Genomic DNA, 23,207 nt, shown 5'->3' on the forward strand with positions numbered 1-23,207 from the left:
GAACCAATTTTGCTCCATCAGGTTTGGGCCAAGCCTTTTCCCACAATAAGTGGTAACTGAACCAGCTACTTCTGATATGAGACCAGAACTGAAGTTGTACGCTTAATCTTTCAAGGTTCCCCAGTATAGATTCTCAGTCTAGCTGAGGTCTTACGCAAAGTTAAGGGATAGACTTCAAAGCGAATTTTGTTAAAAACTGGTCCTGCAATCACTGAAATGGTTGCACCCGTATCAACCTCCATTAGAACCAGATAACTGTTTAACCAGACCTTTATTTTGATTGGTTCTGATTTGGATGTTGCTAATCAATTTAGCTGTTCCAAGCCAAATGTAGGTGGGTTTTCCAGGGTGCATTCTCCTGAATACCGGCCTCTGAGTTCTGTTACTCATTTCAGGCATAATGGGACTCTTTTGTTGTCTTGAGTCCCCATACTGACAGCAACTACAAGGGCTTGCCAGTCCAGACCATGAAGAAAATGTTAACTATTTGGCCGAGGCTTAACTTTGTATTGGGGTTTTGCTGTTGGATGACCTAGAGTCCTTCTGTTCAGGTTATGTCCTGAGTGAAGCTATGCAAGTACCTTCGCTCAAGTGGTGTCCTCCAAGCTCAGTCAGCCTGTCTTGGGTGTCCATTTCCGTCTGCATACCCTGTAACTCATGCTCCACTTGCTGCATTTTCTAATGACAAAGCCAGTTGTAGTGCCTGTTTGAAGTCCAATTAGGCTTCAGCTAGTAGGTGCTTTTGCATGGTTACATCATTAATCCCATATTCTAAACGGTCTCTTAGCATCTCATTAAGAATTAAATTGAAGTCACATGCATCTGTCAGTCATGTTAACTTCATCAAAAATCCCTATACAGATTCCCCTCATTGCAAACTGCCAAGTAAAATCGATATTATCTCAGAATTAAAGGAAGCTTGGTGCTGTAATATTCCTTGACTAAATCCATCAACTCTTGAAAGGTTTTCGGCTCTGGTGCCTCAAGAAATGTTAGGTTCCAGATAACCCAAATAACTGCGGTTCCACAAGCTTTCAGGAGAATTACTCATTGCTTTCCATCTGCCCCAATATCATTTTTTCCAGAAAAATAATGCATTCATTCCACATATATGGCCCAGTCTTTGACAGCATGATCAAATGTGTCAAGTTTTCCAGATAATTGCATGATGCCGGAAATGCTTACTCCAACTCAGAGACGGCTGTTGTGAACAAATTTCTTCAGGACCATATTTTGTTTCTTGTCAGCACTGAGATAGCTCCACAGAGGTCAGTATCCTGCCACCGAATCACCCTTTATTTATATTTACTTGACACTTGTCCAGCTTCCTCAGAGCCAGCTCTCAGAGTTGATAGAATCTCTGACATTCCTGTTTATTATATGTCAGCAAGGGCTCTCTGACCTGACCGGGTTAACAGCCCTAATCAGAGAAGTCATATTCTATGAGGTCCACCCGGCTGACCTCGTTATAATCTCTAAAGTACTGACTCTCTTCACAACACAAACTGTCTCCCCCTTGGCCTCAGCTCAGTCCTGACCCCTTTCACTTATCTCTATTCCACAGCATCTGCCTCAAACACCTGGCCTTCCCTCAGCCCTGACTAGATTCCCTCCTCAGTCCAGATATTTCCTCTCTGCTCTGATTTCTTGCCTTTTTTTGTTCCTGCTTGTGATGGTCTGTTTGCGATTCACTAATAAGACAGTTTCATCTTATCAATCCTGGTGGCCACATTAAAATGGACTTGCATGGTCTTTTAAATTTGTAGCCACTTCGTACTGTGGAGAATTATCGAAAGAAATCTAAGCACAGCAGGGCTGCTCAACAGCAATGAAATTAATGACCAGATAACTGTTATTACTTATTTTGATTGAGGGATGAATGTTGACCATGAGACTGGAAAAAGTCTCCCTGTTCTTCTTCAATTCTTTAAAAATGTCATAGGATCATTTATATGTATCTGAAAGGATAAATGTGACCTTTGTTTAATGTTGCTTCTGAAAATCGCACTTCCAATAATACAGCAGATTCTAAAGTGTCGGCCTACTAAGTGCTCACATCTCCAGAGTGGGGCTCAAGGGGAAAGTGTCAGTATTAAGCCAAAGCTAACATTAGTTGAACTAAATAGTGTATCAAAAATACAGATAAGTTAAGTATTAGAAGAGAGTATATTGAAAATTGAAAATTACTAAAAATACATTTGGTTCAAATTTTGTTAGTTTTATTTTCTGTATATGCATTTTGAATGTTTTTAACTTATTCAACATCAGATTCATATTAAATCTATATTAAATGTTTTATTCTTCCATAGTACAGGACATTCTGCTGAAGCTCTTGAGTATCTGAAACAGTTTCTGGCCCTGGCAGAGAAAATTGATGATAAACAAAGTCTTGTGGATGCTTGCAGATTCCTTGGAATTATGTATAATAACCTGGTAGGAATCAGTTTTTACACTTGGAAGTATAAATTGGACCTTGTCTCATTTTATAGGTAAAAACGTACACAAAGATCAATTTATGTGATAATACTTATGGATATCTTAGAAACATCTGACCTGAAATTTTGGGTTGTTCCACTTTTTTTACACAACACCAGGTTATAGTCCAACAGGTTTATTTGGAAGCACTAGCTTTCGGAGCACTGCTCCTTCATCAGGTGGTTGTGGAGTATAAGATCATAAGACACAGAATTTATAGCAAAAGGTTACAGTGTGATGTAACTGAAATTATATATTGAAAAAGACCTGGATTGTTTGTTAAGTCTCTCATCTTTTAGAATGAACATGTTGGTTTCAGTTCTTTCATATTTAAATCACAGAACTTTTTTAAAGTTACATTCTCAAGTGAACTTTAACAGTTGGTGTCATGTCGGCCCAGATAATGCATTGGAGGTGTGAAGTGCCCTGTGTGAGACTTTGTACCCCAGTCCAACACCGGCATCTCCAAATCATGAAGTGAAGATAGCTGACAGCTATCAAAACCAAGCGTCAAGTCACTGATGAGTTTAAATAAGTGATTTAACTTTTATTTTAAGTTCCATCACAGAATTGGACTTCAGGATTTTTTAACTGAAATTGTAGTATAGATAATGTCGACCATTGAAATTTAAGAAGTTGAGTTAAAATAGATTTGGAGGAGCTGGTGTTGGACTAGTGTGGACAAAGCTAAAAATCACTCAACACCAGGTTATAGTCCAACAGGTTTATTTGAAAGCACTAGCTTTCGAAGCACTTCTTCTTCATTAGATGGTTGTGGACCAGGACCGTAAGACACAGAATGAAGAGCAAAACGTTACAGTGTCTTGCGGCTGAAATATATTAAACAAACTTAGATTAAGTCTTTCATCTTGTAGAATGAGTTTGCTAGCTTTGGTTCATTAATATGTAAATCCCAGAACTCCTTTTAAGTCACATTCTCAAGATAACTTCAGGTTTTCGAACAAAAGGTGTCATCTCAGTTCAGACAATGCATTAAAGGTGTGAGGTTAAGACCTGTGGAATCTAATACAGTCTGAACAATGTGAACTATGGCAAGATTCTGGCAGAACTGGATGAGAAGTCTAACAAGGCCCATCTCATATTAGTAATAACATTAGCAAATTTGCTGATGATACTAAGCTGGGTCGCAGGGTGAAATGTTAGGAGATTACAGGGTGACCTGGACAAGTTAGGTGAGTGGTCAGATGCATGGCAGATGCAGTTTAATGTAGATAAATGTATGGTTATCCACTTTGGTGGCAAGAACAGGAAGGCAGATTACTACCTAAATGGAATCAATTTAGGTAAAGGGGCAGTACAGAGAGATCTGGGTGTTCTTGTGCACCAGTCAATGAAGGTAAGCATGCAGTTACAGCAGGTAGTGAAGAAGGTTAATAGCATGCTGGCCTTCATAACAAGAGGGATTGGGTATAGAAGCGAAGAGGTTCTTCTGCAGCTGTACAGGGCCCTGGTGAGACCACACCTGGAGTACTGTGTGCAGTTCTGGTCTCCAAATTTGAGGAAAGACATTCTGGCTATTGAGGGAGTGCAGCATAGGTTCACGAGGTCAATTCCTGGAATGGCGGGATTACCTTACACTGAAAGACTAGACCGACGGGCTTGTATAACTTTGAGTTTAGAAAACTGAGAGGGGATCTGATTGAGACATTTAAGATCATTAAAGGATTGGACACTTTGGAGTCAGGAAACATGTTTCCGCTGATGGGTGAGTGCCGAACCAGAGGACACAGCTTAAAAATACGGGGTAGACCATTTAGGACAGAGATGAGGAGAAACTTCTTCACCCAGAGAGTGGTAGCTGTGTGGGATGCTCTGCCCCAGAGGGCAGTGGAGGCCCAGTCTCTGGATTCATTTAAGAAAGAGTTGGATAGAGCTCTCAAGGACATTGGAATCGAGGGTTATGGAGATAAGGCAGGAACAGGATACTGATTAAGGATGATCATCCGTGATCATATTGAATGGTGGTGCAGGCTCAAAGGGCAGAATGGCCTACTCCTACACCTATTGTCTATTGTCTATTATCTCGGTAGATTTTCACAAACACGTGTATTTCTCATTAGGCAGTGGTGAGTTGTCAATTAAGGGGGAATTATTGCTTGTTAAGCACCTTTCTGACATCTCAACTTATATCATTAATATGCAGCTATCTTGCCATATTTGCCAAATAAGCTAGACATCAAGAAAACATCACATGGAGCCAAAGTACGTACCTAGTGGATTCAGCTCATCATTTTGCCCGAATGGTCTCCATGTTGCCTGCAACAAAACATCATGTCAGGGAGTGATCCACAGATTCCATCTACATGCAGCCTCATCAATAGATATTGGCATCCAGCACCTGCCATCCCATCACAACCTTCATGGCACCTCTCCACTGGCATCTGCTCACCACAGACTTGTGGTGCACAGCACACTGGCATCTAGCATTGAAAGGCTACTGCAAGGACACTTTTCAGGCACAGACAGGGACCAGCTCATGGACTGAACCAGGCTGCATTCTCAACATTGCATGCTTGCTCCCTTAGTGTTTATACAATTAACACCTATCTGCAAGCTATCACTCTCCATGCCCAAGTTTTCTCGCCCTGACTCTATTTCCTGGGGATACGTGAGGCACAGTGACAACACTGGCTCTGTATATCCCGGGACACTGTGACAGAAGCTGCAAGTGTGGGAAGCCATCCTATGCTGGTAGCTATCAAGGTCACTCCTGCACTGAACCTCAATGTGACTGGCTCCTTCCAGGGAGTGTTGGTTGACCTGTGTAGGGAAACTAAGTAAGCACCCAAAAATGCCTCAGGACAGTGATTAGTGTCATTGGTGCAAGATCCCACCAGTTCACTCCTGATTTCAACTGTGCAGAACAGGCAATGTACAGTTAGGAGGTGTGTTACCCACTGCAAAATTCCTAGCCTCTAACCTACTCATTTCTGATCAATAATAACCCTAAAGATGTTGATGGTGGGTTTTCTTGTTGGAGATAGGCATTGCCTGATATTTGGATGGCACTAATGTTGATAGCCACTTATTAGCACATACATAGATATTATCCAGGTCTTACTGCATTTGCACATGAATAGTTTCAGTACCTGTGGGTACATGCTCTGTCCACCAACTTGGTACCTTTTTTAATCAAAATAAATTCTACGCGTTCAATATGCATTGCTTTTTAACCACAGGCAGCACATTCTACAGGTCTGTGTTTGCTCTCCTGACAACACTAATGACTCTTTTATTCTCTGCCAGTCCCCCTCAGTTACTTCTGTCAGGTACACAACTATAAAGAAAGCCTAAAGTGAAAGCCAGGAATCATGCAGCAAACAACAGGTTTTCTCAGGCCATGTTTGTGTTGCCCAAACCTTTCCAGAAGAGCTTTGTTGTATTGTCCTAAATGTATATACTAATCTATAACTGCTCCACAACATCACCATCATGAGTTGTCTTGCCCATCATCTGGACAGCAACAAATGCAGGAGAAGGAGAGGAAGTGGAGAGAAAATAAGGATGACCATGGCCATCACCATTATAAAAGTCAATCTGGTTACTATTTGCTTTAGGAATGGAAACCTGTCCCCTTTACCTGGTCTGGCTTACATGTGATTCCAGACCAACAGCAATATGTTTAACTCTTTACTACATGCTAAAATGGCCAAGCAAGACTCGCTGTTTAAGAGCAAGTAGGATGGATAGCAATTGTTGGCCTTGCCAGTGACTCACACCACTGAAAAGAAAAACGTAAATCAATAACTAAGTTGAGAATTACATAGAACATAGAAAGGTACAGCACAGAACAGGCCTTTCGGCCCACGATGTTGTGCTGAGGTTTAATGCTAATGTAAAATATAGTAACTTAACCTACGCACCCCTCAACTCACTGCTATCCATGTGTGTGTCCAGCAGTTGCTTAAATGTCCCTAATGACTCTGCTTCCATCACCACAGTTGGCAACACATTCCATGCATTCACGTATCCTTTATACCTTCCTCCTAATATCTTCAAACTATGACTCCTTGTACCAGTCAATTCTGCCCTGTGAAAAAGTCTCTGGCTATTGACTCTATCTATTCTTCTCATCATTATCGATCAGGTCTCCTCTCTTCCTCCTTCTCTCCAGAGAGAAATGTCCGAGCTTATTCAACCTTTCTTCATAAGGCAAGCCTTCCAGCCCAGGCAGCATCCTAGAAAACCTACTTTGCACCCTCTCCAAAGCCTCTGTATCTTTCCTATAGTAGGGCGACCAGAACTGGACACAATATTCTCACTAGGGAATTGTAAAGCTGTAGCAAAACCTCACTGCTCTTAAACTCGATCCCCCTGTTAATGAAAGCTAAAACACCATAAGCTTTCTTAACAACCCTAGCCACTTGGGTGGCAACTTTGAGGGATCTATGTACTTGCACGCCCAGATCCCTCTGTTTCTCCACACTGCCAAGAATCCTGTCTTTAACCCTATATTCAGCATTCAAGTTCAACCTTCCAAAATGCATCACTTCACATTTATCCAGGTTAAACTCCATCTGCCATTTCTCAGCCCAGCTCTGCATCCTGTCAATGTCATGCTGCAGCCTGCAATAGCCCTCTATACTATCGACGTCACCTCCAACCTTTGTGTCATCTGCAAATTTACTAACCCACCCTTCAACCTCCTCATCCAAGTCATTTATAAAAACTACAAGAGCAGAGGCCCAAGAACAGAGCCCTGCGGGACCCCACTCAACACTGTCCTCCAGGCAGAATACTTTCCATCTACAACCACTCTCTGCCTTCTGTCAGCCAGCTAACTCTAAATCCAGACAGCCAAATCTCCCTGAATCCCATACTTCCTGACTTTATGAATGAGCCTAACACGGGGAACCTTATCAAATGCCTTGCTGAAGTCCATATACACAACATCCACTGCTTGACCATCGTCGACCTGTCTTGACACCTCCTCAAAGAACTCAATAAGATTTGTGAGGCATGACCTGCCCCATAAACATCAAAACCTGCTACTTTTGCATTTTTACAGAATCTGCCCACCTATGAGATCTTCAATCTCTCTACTGCTATTAGGTGGCCTGTAGAAAACCCCCAATGTGGTGGCTGTTCCCTTGCTGTTCCTAAGTTCCACCCATACTGACTCAGTAGACAAACCTTCCTCAACAACCTTTGTTTCTGTAGCTGTGATGCACTCTCTGATTAGCAATGCTACACCCCCCTCCTCTTTTTCCACCTTCCCTGTTATTTTTAAACGTTCTAAACCCTGAAACATCAAGCAACCATTCCTGCCCCTGTGAAACCCACATCTCCGTTATGGTCACAACATCATTGCCCCAAGTACTGATCCATGCTCTAAGTTTGTCACTCTTATTTCGGACACTCCTTGCATTAAAGCAGACACACTTTAACAGATCCCTTTGTTTCATCGCATGAGAAAACTTCCTGATAGATTCAATAAATCCTATCACTGTCCCGTCTGCAACTGACCCCGTCTTAGACACGTGGCTCTGATTCCCACACCCTCTGCTAAACCAGTTTAAATCTTCCTGAATCACACAAGCAAATCTCCCACCCAGGACATTTGTGCCCCTCCAGTTCAGGTGCAACCCATCCTTCCCCGAAAGGTATCCCAATGGTCGAGGTATCTGAAGCCCTCCCTCCTGCACCAGCCTCGCAGCCACGTGTTAAGCTGCATTTGCTGACTGTTCCTCATCTCACTATCTTGTGGCACCGGTAGCAAACCTGAGATCACTACTCTACTCGTCCTGCTCTTCAGCTTCCAACCTAGCTCTCTGTAGTCACTTTTCAGATCCTCAATCCTTTTCCTGGCTATATCATTGGTGCCAATATGTACCACGATTTCTAGCTGCTCACCCTCCTCCTTCAGATCTCACCCACTTAAAACCTTCCCAGAAGTCCTTTGCTCCTCCCTCGCACCTCTTGGCAAATGGAGGCCACGACACCTGAAGTAAGCGTTTTAAACAGCTAGACTCACCTTCCCAGAACTCCTTTGCTCCTTTGTAATAAATACAATTACTTTATTTCATACTGTGATGCTTTTCCTTTTTGGGCTTTGATTCTGCTTTTCTTGGCAAAAGAATAAAATATATCACTCAGAACAAGTTATTTTAAGTGCAAACACACTCAGTCCTCTATCCTGTTTTCTTCTAGTCTGCCTCAGTGATGTGCTGCTACTTCAATCTCATCGCTCACCATACCATAGCGAACTGTCCCATACCTAATACTTAATGAGTTTATCTATTCATTCTTATTTGTTTTATTTGTGAATCAGTATCCATGAGAATTTCCCCAAAACTAATCCAATTCATTATACTTTATTTTTTAAAAATACAAAAAAGAGGCCAAGGTTAAACTGAACTGAATTTTACATATTTTGGCTCAGCGTGCTTTTTATTCAGGTTTTATCCATGGACCTTGGAACAGCCAAGAGCTAATAAAGAGCTAAGAGACAGCATGAAACTAAAAGGGTTTAAAAATACAGAAAAAGGACAGATCATGCTAAATGGGAAAGATCCAAATATCAACGAAGGGCCAAAAAGCAACTTATAAGAGCTACTAAAAGGGATTATGAAAACAAACAGGGACATGAAAATCAATAAAAAGAAATGTCATAGTTCCATAAAGGGAAAGCACGTGGTCAGGAGCAATGTTGGCCCACTAAAGACAGAAAGTGGGGATTCTGTCATTGCCAATGGGGAAATAGCAGACATGTTAAATAATTACTTTCCTACGTGTTTCCAATAGAAAAGGAGGGAAGTCCCAAGGAAATTAATAGTAGATTGGTAACAGGGACTGAACATTCTCCTTTTAACATAAGTAAAATATTAGTAATGAGGAATTAATGAGTCATGAATCCCTGGAACCTGATAGTTCCCATTCAAGGGTGTTAAAGGAAGTAGAATCATAGCATCATGGAATCTGGATACTTCAGAAAGAGATCATTCAGCCCATTGAGTCTGCACCAACCATCTGAAGAGCATCCTATCTCTGTTACTCCACGTTTATCATGGCTAATCCACCTAATGTGCACACCCCTGGAGAATGCAGAGCAATTTAATGTGTCAAATCCACCCAACCTGCACAGTCGATTTGGCCATACAAAATTGTCCCATATTTTACAAGGATGTACAGGTTAGATAAATTAGACATAGTAAATGCGGGGTTACGATTAGTAGGGTAGGGGAACTGCATCTGGGTGGCATGTTCTTCAGAGGGTTGGTGCAGACTCAGTGGGCTGAATGGCCTTTTGCAAATGCAGGGCTTTTATCTTTGGACTGTGGGAGGAAACCAGAGAGCCCAGAGGAAACCCACGCAGATATGAGGAGATTGTGTGGTGTTTGCAGTCACCAAAGCCTGGAATCAAACCTGGGTCCTGATGTGGGCAGCAATGCTAACCACTGAGCCACTGTGCCACCCCCAAGTAGCGGAAGAAATTGTAGTCGCCCTAATTATAATGTTTTATAGTTTCCTAGATACAGGTGTCATCCCCTGGATTGGAAAATTGCACATATCATTCTGCTTTTTAAGAAGAGCAAAAAGCGAAAACCAGGAACTTACAAACCAGTTAGCTTAATATCTGTGGTGGGAAAATTGTTAGGGTCTATAATCAAAGTTGACGTAACTGAATACCTTGAAAATGTTTCAGTCAATCAGGGACAGCAAACATGGATCCATGGCAAGTAAGTTATACCTAACAAACTTTATTGATTTTTTTTTTGAAGAGGTGACAAGGGTAGTGGACAGAGATAGGAGCATATTACTGCAGATGCTGAAATCTGTACTGAAAACAAAAAATGCGTGAGATCACAGTGAATCAGGCAGCATCCATAAGGAGAGAGCAAGCTAATGCTTTGAGTTTAGATGACTTCATCAGAGCTGAAGTAAAGTGTGAAGGAGATAGCATTTGTGCTATAGTTGTGGGGTGGTGGTGGGATGTAGAGTGCTGAGGAGAAAAGGTGTTGATAGTTCAGATTAAGTGATCAGAATGTGAGACAGTTGTTGTTTATGTGTACTTTCAGAAAGCATTTGATAAAATCACACATAAGAGACAATTAACTAAGGTAGAAGCCCACTAAACTGAGGACCCACTAATGTGGCTGATGTGAGGAAATTAGTTGAGTGACAGATGATAGAAAGTAGGGATAATAGGTGGGTACTCAAAATGGCAGGTTGTGATCAGTGGTCTCCCAAAAATGATCTGTGTTAGGGTTTCAATTACTTTATTTATTAATGTCATATATCCAAATTTGGTGATGACGCAAAGTTAGGGAATATTGTAGACAATGCAGATGCTGGCATAAAATTACAAAGGAATATTAATTGTGGCCAATGAATTTCGATGTAAGCAAGTATGAGGTTGTCTATTTTGTACCAAGAAATTTTAGATAGTTTGAAGTTAAGTGCAATGGATGCCAAAGAAACTTGAAAGTGTCAAGAACAGGTGCAGGAAATAATCAAGAAAGCTAGTGGAATCTCATCTTCAATCTCATCGCTCACCATACCATAGCGAACTGTCCCATTCCTAATACTTAATGAGTTTATCTATTCATTCTTATTTGTTTTATTTGTGAATCAGTATCCATGAGAATTTCCCCAAAACTAATCCAATTCATTATACTTTATTTTTTTAAAATACAAAAAAGAGGCCAAGGTTAAATTGAACTGAATTTTACATATTTTGGCTCAGCGTGCTTTTTAATCAGGTTTTAATCAGGACTGGAGTACAGAAGAAATGCTGCAGTATTTCAAACTTTTGTTTGACCACACTTGCAGTATTGTGAGCACATCTGGGCACCACACGTTAAAAGGATATATTGGCCTTGAAGAGAATGTAATGTAGATTTACAAGAATGACAACAGGATTTCAGGGTTTAATTTCAGGGAGAGGATTTATGTACAAAGTAGGCTTGTTTCCTCTGGAATTTAGAAGGTAAAGGGGTGATCTGACTGAAGTTTTCAAGATATTAACAAGAAAAGACAGGGTAGATAAAGATAAACTATTTCCTTAGATTGGGGTTTCTAGAAGTAGGTTGCATAGTATGAGAATGAGGGCAGGATTATTCAGGAGCAATGTTAGAAAGCACTTCTACACACAAGGGCTGAAGATGCTTGGAACTCTCTTGCAGGATCAGCTATTAAATTTAAATCTGAGATAAATGTTTGTTAAACAACAATATTAAGGGATATGGGCTAAAGACAGGTAAATGCAATTAGAACACATATCAGCCATGATCTCATTGAAGGAGGAACAAGCCCAAGGGACTGAATAGCTATATTCCTATGTTTTTCGCCACAAGGCCTAATGAATTTTCTTGCCTTACCTTACCATACCAAACTCACTTCTTCAACTACTTACCCCACCTTTCTTGTGTCTTTCTCAACCAATTCCTAGCCATACTTTACCATGCACCATTCCCAGAACAAAGAACCATTCAAAAGATATCTGCCAAAAGCCCAGCATCCCTTGCACATATGCCATCTTTAATCACCTTTTATGGACCCAGACAAGCACTGTAAGTCTGGAGCTTCTCTGCATAGTTCCTGACATTTGCCCCAGGAATGGCTGAAAAGGAAAGTCGACACCCTACTTTGTGGGGGAGATCTGGAGGTCCTGCTGGGTAGCATTGTGCAAATGTGAGATCTGGAATACCAGCAGTGGAGGCCGTGACACCAGATTAAGCCAGCCTGGTCCAATGTTGCTAACCTGGATGTTGCAATCTCAGCTATCTGGGGGGAATACAGAACACTGTAGGAGGGAAGTCAATGAACTTCTTCACTCCACCAGCATAAGTTTCACAATCTTGTCTCAGCTACCTCGCATTTACTCTTTCTTGCTAATGAGCCCACCTTCCATCAAGGCTCATTCTCTGCACTCTTACTATTGCTTGCAACATCTTCCCCACTCGCTGTCATTCACCCCAAACCCTGATTGCTCTAACCATGCTACCTACCTACTCACACAGGACATTTCCCTGCCTGCATCAGAAATAACACTTTTGAGTGCCAGCCATTTTTATCTTCTGTAATACAGGAAGGAAGCAGCCACAACATGGCAAAAAGAGTCAAGATGTGAAGTGTGTTGCCTAATATTCAGCTCCTTATCCTTATGCAGAAAGCATCCTGATTCAGACCAGTTTGAGTGGCTGTCTGACTGTGTCCAAGCCCCAGGATTAGTAATGACGGCAAGACAGAAGTAATATGAGCCTGAAATCTCTCCCTGAGGCATCAAAGCTGAACAAGGGAAGGCAATGCAATGCAAGCCTGTGATGCTATAAGCATCCAGGTAGGCTCAGAGTGAGTGAACACTATGACAACAAGTGAATAGCCTAAAAAAACAGTATGGTCCAGTCAATGATCTGAGTGCCTATCTCTGAGTACAGTGTTCTTGCAACTACATTACAATGATAGTTGCCAATCTGCCCTGCCATGCTGCATTGAAGTGCTGAAGCATCCTGTAAGTCAACTGGAGATATATCATGGGGGTTCTTAGGTTCTTTCACTTATAAGATGCCAATCTCTTATCGATGTGGGTTGGTTATGGCCAGTGCCATGGATGGCCATGGAATGTGTCCTGTGTTATTGGTGCCCAACATGGAAATCCTTTGGAGCATGCAGTGAGCTGAAGTCACAAGATATCCACTCTCACTTCCATGTGGAGAATTCTTGCCATCACTTTGTTCAACATGTTTGGTAAGATAGGAATCTGAATATTAATGATGCAAGTTGTGGTATTAATGGCATTTTAACAAACCATAATTCCGCTTAACTGGCAATTTGCCACTGCCTGTGGAGAAACGTACCTCGCCAATCAGTGGATGCAGCAAAATGCTCCTGACATCAAGATAGGCTGTGCTAGACTTATCACATAATTCCTCCAAAATTGTGCCATAGATTATTCCAGAAGGCCTTAGACTTTGTGCATAACTGCAGAAACCTCAAAAATGATGTAGATGATGCTAAAGATGCTTAATGGCAGATTGAGATTTACAAGGTGAATCATGTACCACTGTACTGGGGACATGTTCAAGATTCACAGATAAGTCATCACAGCTGTCAAAGGTTTGGAAAGAATTTATCTGACAGCAAGGCAGGGGTGTTGGACTTGCGGATCGAGCAAATGATGGAAAGATCAGTATGATTAAGGGACTCTACCTGGTTCTGGCTTTCAACTTCAGGGTCACGTCTCCACTCTCCATAGCTACGTTATAGAGTCACACAGCATAGAAATAGACTCTTTGATCCAACCAGTCCATGCCAAACATAATCACAAACTAAACTAGTCCACCTGCCTATTCCTGGCCCAGATCCCTCCAAACCTTTCCTATTCATGTACTTATCCAAATGTCTTTTAAACGTTGTAATTGTGCCCATATCCATCACTTCCTCAGGAAGTTCATTCCACACCCAAACTACAATCTGTGTAAAAGATTTGCTCCAAGTCTTTTTTAAATCTCTCCTCTCACATAAAAAATATGCTGCCTAGCCTTTAAATCCCTCAGTCTAGGGGAAAGACGACTACTATTAATTTTATCTATCCCCTCATTATTTTATAACCTTCTTTAAAGTCACCTCTCAATCTCCTATGCTCCAGAGAAAAAAGTCCCAGCCTAGAATGATATAGATCACAGTGGGTTGGGGCTTTCCATGGAACAGAAATGCTGAGGATATGAGGAAAGACCTCAACAAAAACGCTGATAAGGTTGTTCAATGCAATTTCTTTATAGATAACCTCAGGGAGACATGATAATCAGTCAGGTCAACACAGCTATGCTCGCAATTCTGATAACTCCTTGGCTCATATTTAGCTGCAGATTGTGGCTTCAAAGGAACTGACAGAGGGTGGCTCAGAGTCATGCATAGCAGCCACCAGAACATCAATAGAGAAAGGCTGCAGAGGTTCAAGTAACGTAGGATGCTGGCAACCAGTGGCCAACACATTGAAAAAGCACTGGCACTTAACAATACCAGCTAATGTATGCAACAAAGGAAGGTGCTTGGGATGTCTCAGGATGCTATCAGTTATATATGCCTCCTGTGTCTGGAAAGGCAATCCAGCGCTGGAATGTTGAAGGATTCCACAGCATTTAACTTTTTCAGCTGTGGCTGTTAGCCTGGAGACATGTGTGAAATATCCCAGTCTGCCACACATTAAATCATTAGAGGTGTGCAGATGTTCTGGTCAGAAGAGCAAATGATTTTGTAAAATTCACTACTGACCTCAAGAGCCAGGCAGAGCTGCAGGTGTTGTCTCCATTACAGGTTTTCCACAGGTGACAGGCATAATTGACTGTACACATGTGGCTCTGAAAGTTTGCTGGGATCAACTAGTAATGTTTATTAACAGAAAGGTTTTTCTCACTCTGGTCAGTGCTCACTGGAAACAAAACCTTCAGGAGCTCTTTATGATGCATACTTTCTCCCCATCTCGCAAGTGCCATAAGTATTTGTTCCACCTCATTAACTGTAGGTTTTTAATAGCAAACATATTATCCTGGAGCAGAAGTAGACCACTCAGCCCCCAAGCCTACTCTATCATTAAACAAGATAATAGGAATTCCACATTCCAATCTACACCTGACAGCTCTTCATTCCCCTACTTAACAAGAATCTATTCACTTCTGTCCTATAAATATTCAAATATTCATCTCCACTATCTTCTGGGGAAGAGTCCCAAAGTCACACAACACTGAGAGAAAAATATGTTTCATCTCTGGATGTAGGTTTGCTGGCTGAGCTACAAATCTTCTCAAAATATTTAATCTCTATCCTAAAAGGATTGTCCCTAATTTTAAAATAGTACCCTTTACTTCTGAACTGACCCTCAAGACAAAACTTTTTTTTAGCTCTACCTTGTAAAGACCATTCTAATTGTTAAATACTTGAATAAAGTCACCCCTCACTTTTCTAAATTACCGTGAAAATAAGTGACTTCAGGACAGGCAGCAGTGAAAAGTGGCTGAGCAGAGGCTGATAGCTAAGTTCGGTACCCATAGGGAGGGCCTCAACTGGGACCTTGGGTTCATGTCACATTACAGGTCACCCTTTTGCACTATACACACATACAGACACTCCTACACGCACACAGACACTCCTACACAGACGCACGCACACACACAGAGACACTCGTACATACACATACACACTCTCACATGCACCATCTCACAGACTTATACCCCTTTATACGCACTTATACACTCTCAGACACACACACAACTCTTTCCACCCCCCCCCCCCACATACACACACACACGCACATCACATACACATATAAGTTTGTGCAGTGAATTTGTACTTGCAGAGTTACATTATACATTGCTCAAAAACTGCATGAATCCATGTAAGATTCTATTAATTCATTTTTTTAGATTAGAATCAGTGTAAACATTATAGCACAGACAGCAGCACACAAGGGTGCTCACATCTACAATACATTATTTGGGCTGACACTAATTGTTAAAGTTCACTTGAAAATATAACTTTTAAAAAAGGTTTTGCGATTTACATATGAAAGAAATGAAACTAACATGGTCGTTCTAACAGATGAGAGACTTAATAAACAATCAAGATATCTTCAATGTACAATTTCAGTTACATCACACTGTAAACTTTTGTTATAAATTCTGGCTTACAATCATGTACTCCACAACCACCTGATGAATGAGCAGTTCTCCAAAAGCTAGTGCTTCCAAATAAACCTGTTGGACTATAAACTGGTGTTGTGTGATTTTTAGCAGTGAAAATAATCATACCCTGAATAACCTGTTCATTCCAGTTTCAATCTAGTCAGCATTTACTGAACTATATCCAATGCATCCTTCTTTAAATGAGGAGACTGAGAAACTGCATTTAGTATTCCAGGTGTGGACTCACTAATGCCGTGTACAACCTTAACATTGCATTCTTACTTTAATATCCAGCTCCTCTGGAAATAAAGGATAGCATCCCATTAGCCTTCTTGGTTACATGCTGTACTTTTGTGCTAACTCTTTTTGATTCATGTACCAGAATACCTAAATTCCTCTGCACATTAGAATTATGTATTCATCTTCCATTTAAGTAATACTTTTTTAATTGTCCCTCCTAAGTGAAGAACTTCACATTTTCCCACATTTTGCTCCATCTGCCACATTTAAGCCCATATACTCAACTAGTCTAAATTCACCTGCAACTTCTTTATGTCTTCTTTACAGCATACTTTCTGACCTGTCTTGCTGTGGTCTGTAAATTTAAATACAATGCCTTTGCTTCTCTCATCTAAGTCATTGAAGTAAATTATAAAAAGTTGAGATCACAACACAGACACCTGTAGGACTCCACTTGTCAAATACTGCAAATCAGACAAAGACCCTTAATGCATACTCTATTTCCTGCTGTAAATTTTGGTATGGCATCTTATCAAGTACCTTATGGAAATCCAAGTATACTAAGTGTGCAGTCTTTATCCATAGCATCTGTTACTCCATCAACAAACTCCAATAAATTGGTTAAATGTAGTTTCCCACAGTGAAACCAACTGACTCTTCCTGGTTACCTTGAGTTTTCTGAGTGTATAGCTATACTCTCTAATGATTAATTCTAACATCTTCTCCACTAAAGATGTCAGGCTGTCCAGCCTTTGGTTTCTTGTTTTCTGCCTCCCTCCCTTCCTGAATAGAGGAGTTATTCTTAATACTTTAGTTTGGTGGAATCTTTCCTGAATCTAGGGAATTCTGGAAAATTAACGTCAACATTTCATGAGTAACTTATTTAATGACCTTAGGATGAAGTCCATTTGTACCAGGAGACTTATTAACCCAATCTTCCCCTCCCCACCCCTCTCTGCCTTCCACAATGACTGTTTCCTTTGACAGTCCTTGGTTTGCGCCACTGTCCCCACCAACAACCCCCCCCAAACCCCCAGGTACCTTCCCCTGCAACCAGAAAAGATGCAAAACCTGCTGGTACACCACACCCCTCACCTCCATCCAGGGCCACAAACAGTTCTTCCAGGTCAGACAGAGGTTCACCTGCCTCTCTTCCAACCTAGTTTACTGAATCAGGTGCTCCTGATGTGGTCTTTTCTACATCGAGGAGACCAAACGTAAACTTAGGGAATGGTTCAACGAGTATCGCAGCTGGGTTTGCAGGGGCCGACCCGACCTCCCAGTCATTGCCCATATTAATTTACCTTCTCACTCCTTTTTCGACTTGACCATCCTTGGTCTCCGCCATTACCGCAACAAATCAAACTGCAAACTGCAAACAACACGTCATCTTCTGCCTGGGTAGACCTTAACCCGAAGGACTCAACATTGAGCTCTCCAATTTCAAATAACCACCCTTCCCTTCTCCCAAATACCTTCTGCAGTTTTTTTTTGTCTCGTAACACTTCCCTCATGATTGTAATTTTGCAAATTTCCTTCCACCTCCTGATCAAGAGTTAAGTGAAATGCTTTTTGCATCCACTACAGTGAAGACAGAGTCAAGGTATTTGTTCACTCCATTATTTCTTTATTATCTACAACTTACCCACTTCCCACATTCTAACTTTTTGGAGGATCAATTTTGGCCTCCTAATTAACCATTTAGTCATTCTCTGCCATTTTTTATATGCTTATTCCTTAAGTTTGATATTTCCCTAAGTTCTTTAGTTAACCACAGATGGCGAGTCTGACTTCTGAAATCTCTCTTTGAAGTAGGAATATACTTATTCGGAGTATTCTGAAATATCCCTTTACATGCCTGGCAGTGTGTTCTATTGATTTATACACTAATTTAATTTGTTATTTCACGTCACTTAGCTCAGCTTGCCCATGTTCTTGCCCTAATTAAGGCAATATCACTTAACTAGCAATACCACTTTGCCTCCTTTTCCTCTTTGTTTGTCCTTTCCTAAAAATCCGAATTCCCTTCAAATTCCGTTCGCTGCATTCTAAATGCTTTAGTAACATTCATGTAGAAATCCTGTCAGATCTCAAAATATCATAGGGCAAATTTAGAAATATAAAAAAAAAGGAATATTCTACATGGATGGCATTCCCAATGGGAAGCAAAGCTTTTAGGAATTGTATCAGAGAAAGTCATGGTCATATGATTTACAATGTCCTATCGTTGAAATGAATGACTGAAGCAAACATGTAAAGAGCTGTGATTTTTTTTTAGATGAGTGTCCTTGAATTCCAGTGCCCTACTGGGCTGTCCCATTTGCAAAATGAGACAGTGAATTTACACTCTGATAATGAAGTCAAGTATGTTTGTTGGAATAATCTTAATTGTTTCCAGTACTATCTAAATTTGGAGAGAATGAACAAAAAAAATTAAAAATATTACTTTATATTGAAAAACATGGCTGAGGCTGGTCTGGGATGTCAATTCCAGCTCCCACTGTATTGCAAGAACCAAAACTGTGTTGTTCTTTGTTTTCCTTTCACTTTGACAATTGCCGGTCTGCTCAATTTCAACTAAATTAAATTTAATTTAATTTTCAGTTAAAGGTTCACCTTTACAAGTAGGATTTAATTAACAAACGTAACTAGTGAGACATTTGAGATATATCCTTTCGATAATGATAATGACACTGAGAATGCTTTTGTCAGAAGTACTTTCCCCCACAGGCTTCTTCTCTTTAAGCATTCTTTGAGGTGTCATGATTTGGAGGAGCCGGTGTCGGACTGGGGTCTACAAAGATAAAAAAATCACACAACACCAGGTTATACTCCAGCAGATTTATTTGGAGCACTAGCTTTCGTAGTGCTGCTCCTTCATCAGGCAGCTGTGGAGTATAAGATCATAAGATACAGAATTTATAGTAAAAGTTTACAGTGTGATGCAACTGAAATTATATATTGAAAAAGACCTGGAGTGTTTGTTAAGTCTCTCATCTTTTAGAATGGACACGTTGGTTTCAGTTCTTTCATATATAAATCCCAGAACTTTTTTAAAAGTTACATTCTCAGTTGAACTTCAACAATAGGTGCCATGTCGGCTCAGATAATGCATTGAAGGTGTGAGGTGCCCTGTGTGCCCCAATGTTAAGACTGGTTCTATTTCTCAAAAAGGGATTTCCAGAATTTTACATGGATTCATGCAGTTTTTGAACAAAATACATTATAATTCTGCAAGTGCAAGTTCACCCCACAAACTTATATGTATGTGTGTGCATATGGGTGTGTGTGTGTGTGGAGGGGTATGAATGTCTGTGAGAGAGTGTGGTATGTGTGTGAGTGTGAGTGTAAAGGGCCAAAAGTGAGAGGGTCTGCATGTGGGTGTGTCTGTATGAGCATATGATAGAGAGCTTGTGTATGAGAGTGTGTGTGTGTGTAGTGCAGTGGGGTTACCTGTAGTGTCACATGAACCCAAGGTCACAGCTGAGGCCATCCCCATGGGTACTGAACTTGGCTATCAGCTTCTGCTTGGACACTTTGCATAATGAAATGTTAAAAAAATTCAGTATAAATATTTTTACAAGTAGATAATTCTTATAAAATTGTGGTTGTAATTAAGACTTACAAATTAAAACAGTGTATTTGTTTTTTACAAATCTTTTGGACAATATTTTCTGTTTAAAGGTTATGTTTAAATTTATTCATTACATAAATCAAGCACATTGCTGACAGAACTAAATGCCTCATTTCATTGTGATAGTTACTTGCAAAATACAGAAGAGACTTGAGAACATTATTTTAATTCCCACATTTGGTTCAGCACAAAATGTTCTACACATCCCCACACTACACTGTTGACTTGATGTACACATTTCATACCCAAGACAGAATTGCAAATTACAATAATTCTACTCTTTTATGTTTTTAGTTTAAGATGAATTCCCAACATGTAAAGATTACTATTATGATTTTGTTACTCAAACAGTCAGACAAGGTTTTTGGGGTGTTAGTAGTAGTGAGAGAGGGTCATGTCATTTTGTGGCAAGGTTCTTGTCATGACTTTTGTGCTATGTAGGTATCTGTAAATTTAAGAGGCAACCACTTATAGTAACTGCCCTTATTTCACAATGCAAATAGAAAACTAAATTACTTTTTTTAATATAAAAACTTTATTTGTCTTTCTGAACTTGTCTCTGTATATCATTTCCTAACAGGGTCAATATGATGTAGCTTGCAAGTATATTTGGCAAGGTTATGAGATTGCCATGACTTTGGGTGATCTACATCTACTAGAGATTATGCAGGTCAATTTTGGCATCTTCAAAGCTCATGCAATGATGACCATATATTGTCACCACGTAGAAGCTGCTGGGCACAGCAATCTTGAACGTTTGGTAACATGGAAGGATAGTAGAAAAGACACATTTAATGACCGCATTACAGAAGGTAAGTTGTTGGTCACAAAACACTTTAGTGATTCTACGTTGTTAGTAGCTAAGTCACGTTACAATACGATTAATTTTTCTCTCATCATTCACTCTTTTATTTCCTTATTAAATGTGATATATTTGAGGCTACCTTCCTTCTGTTACCAAACATGGTTAGGTGTTTCTAATTGTAAAAAAGCTAATTCATTGCCCAAAATAACTGTTTGCATTGTTAACCTCTGCTAATTGATAGTAGCAGTTAAAGCAAGGATGCTTGAAAATGTTCTTAATATAAGTAGGATATTGAAAGACAATGTTGGTTAGTCTTTACTAATATGAGTGTGTTGACCCCAGTTAGAAATATCTGAAGTAAAGATGAAAAACAAAAATAATGACATTCACATTAGTCTTTTAGTTATCACAAAATTGCATATTTTCTATGAATGCGAATAAGTACAGTACAATGTGTTTTATAAATTTAGACATACAAATTCTACTTGAAAAAAATGTATTGTTTGAAACAGTTTATTCAATTTAAAACTCAGGCAAAATTTGCTGATCCCATGCTCTCAGAACGTAGTATTGCAAGAAGGGAGATTGATTTGATGACAACATTGCAATTCTCCCTTGCATTAAAGCATGGTTCCTTACCGACAATGTCGAATCAGTGCATTAACCCTGAATTGTAATATTTTAAATGGGCAAACTTATAAATGTTATTAATATTGAAGCAACATACTCCTATGTTATAGAATATGGTTAAGTATAACATTCCAATGCAAATGCATTTGTTTTAAATTGTTAAGACTAGGAATTTGGCAATGATACACTGTGATTACAAATGGTTCTGTGATTTTGTAAGACCTGAATAATTCCAGCTGCACCAATTTTAATGGTCAAATTTGATTGTGGATATTTGTCTGTAGTGTAATTATTAATAGCATAATTCTCAAAGCTGCTGCAGAAGTGTTATTGATTCAATCTGAGATAATTGAGCTAATTATCACTATTAAATTGACAAGCCATTGATACAGTATGCACTTCAGAGATGTTGCTAACACTGCATCTGCAAAGGCCTCCAAGACCATTTCCTCCAATTATGTCATTAACCCTCATTATTTCAACAATGTTCAAACACATTCAGCGTAAAGAGAGAGTGGAAACATTTTCAAGTCTTTTCAAATTATTTTAAAAACTCCTTTAAATTTTTATTGCATATTGATACAAGTTTGAATTTAAAATACATTAGAAGTGAGAGATGATATTTTATATTTTATTTTTATGTTTTGTATTAGTTTTATTGTATTATCTAAAGTAGTCATGAAGTGAATAATATAAAACGATGTCAAAATTTCATTAGGACTGAAAGACGCTGGAATTGTGAAATTACTTTGGTGAAATTCTTTTTGTATTCTTCGTAATATTTAGCACTATTTGAGTCTAGCATCAGATCATTTTGGTAGGGATGGAGGAGAAATTGGGTTCTGTAGAACATTTTCCCCATTCCAGTTGTTCTCCTAACCCACAAGCTTACCAAAGAGACAGATCATGACATCAGTTGACATGGAGCACTGATTTGAAATCAGTACTATATTTCTGAATGTCACCTTCCGGCCTACACCCTGTCTGAACCTCAGAAAGTGGAGTATATCATTAAACATCTTGAAGGACCCCAGCAATCCTACTTAAAGGAATAATGGATTACTTATGAGTTAATTGCTGAATTATTTCTTGAACTTGTTGGTGCAATTCTATGCATTTTGTGGCACTTTGTATACTTGTCTTGAAGTTCCAGTGTTCCACTGGGAGTGTGGTGCTGCTGTTAAAATATCTTTTTGGTGATTTACAGAATGGGAAAAACTGATAGAAAAGGGAGGGGTGGGAATGGAAAGACACTCAGCAAAACCCACTCAGAGATTCTTTAGAGAACTATTCATGTGCCTCAACTTCAGTCGAGATCAGTAAATGAGACAACTTCATTCCACTGAAGAGATTATGACTGAAATCTGCCAATTGATTTTCTCACCATGAGAGAGTCCGTGCTAATACATTGCTGTCCAGACTTCTGGAAACTCCTGGTCAATAGTCTTGCATTAACTTTATAGTTACGATCTGAGGAGATTTTTCCTAGGTATATCCATTTTTGTGAAAAGTTTGAATGTCCTTTTTCAGAGCAAATACCAAATTGCTTCCAACTCTTTTCATTTTGCATCTCTTCATCCAATTAGTTGACAATTTTCCCAAGAGTTTTTACTTCTGGTAGTCTTCCTAGATTGTTCTGTAGTCTTTGTTTTATTACGTAAACTAGTCGACCTACAGACGCTCTCTCTAATGTCTTTATGGTCTAATGCTACAAGATGTCTCCCTCTCATGATCGGAGATTCTGTTATTAGTACGTGATTGTCTCTAGCATAAGCATCAC

At 39.8% G+C, this 23,207-nt stretch overlaps 1 protein-coding gene across 1 annotated transcript in view; it reads left to right on the forward strand.

Moving 5' to 3' along the window:
• Positions 1-23,207, forward strand: part of ttc29 (tetratricopeptide repeat domain 29) — a 480,386-nt gene that overhangs the window by 292,952 nt on the left and 164,227 nt on the right. The window contains exons 9-10 of the mRNA XM_072568671.1: positions 2,310-2,433; positions 20,573-20,804. Of these exons, the coding sequence (XP_072424772.1) occupies positions 2,310-2,433; positions 20,573-20,804 (356 nt within the window). The remainder of the gene's footprint in view (positions 1-2,309; positions 2,434-20,572; positions 20,805-23,207) is intronic.

The sequence above is a fragment of the Chiloscyllium punctatum genome, chromosome 1 (assembly GCF_047496795.1).
Source record: "Chiloscyllium punctatum isolate Juve2018m chromosome 1, sChiPun1.3, whole genome shotgun sequence".
Taxonomy (NCBI): domain Eukaryota; kingdom Metazoa; phylum Chordata; class Chondrichthyes; order Orectolobiformes; family Hemiscylliidae; genus Chiloscyllium; species Chiloscyllium punctatum.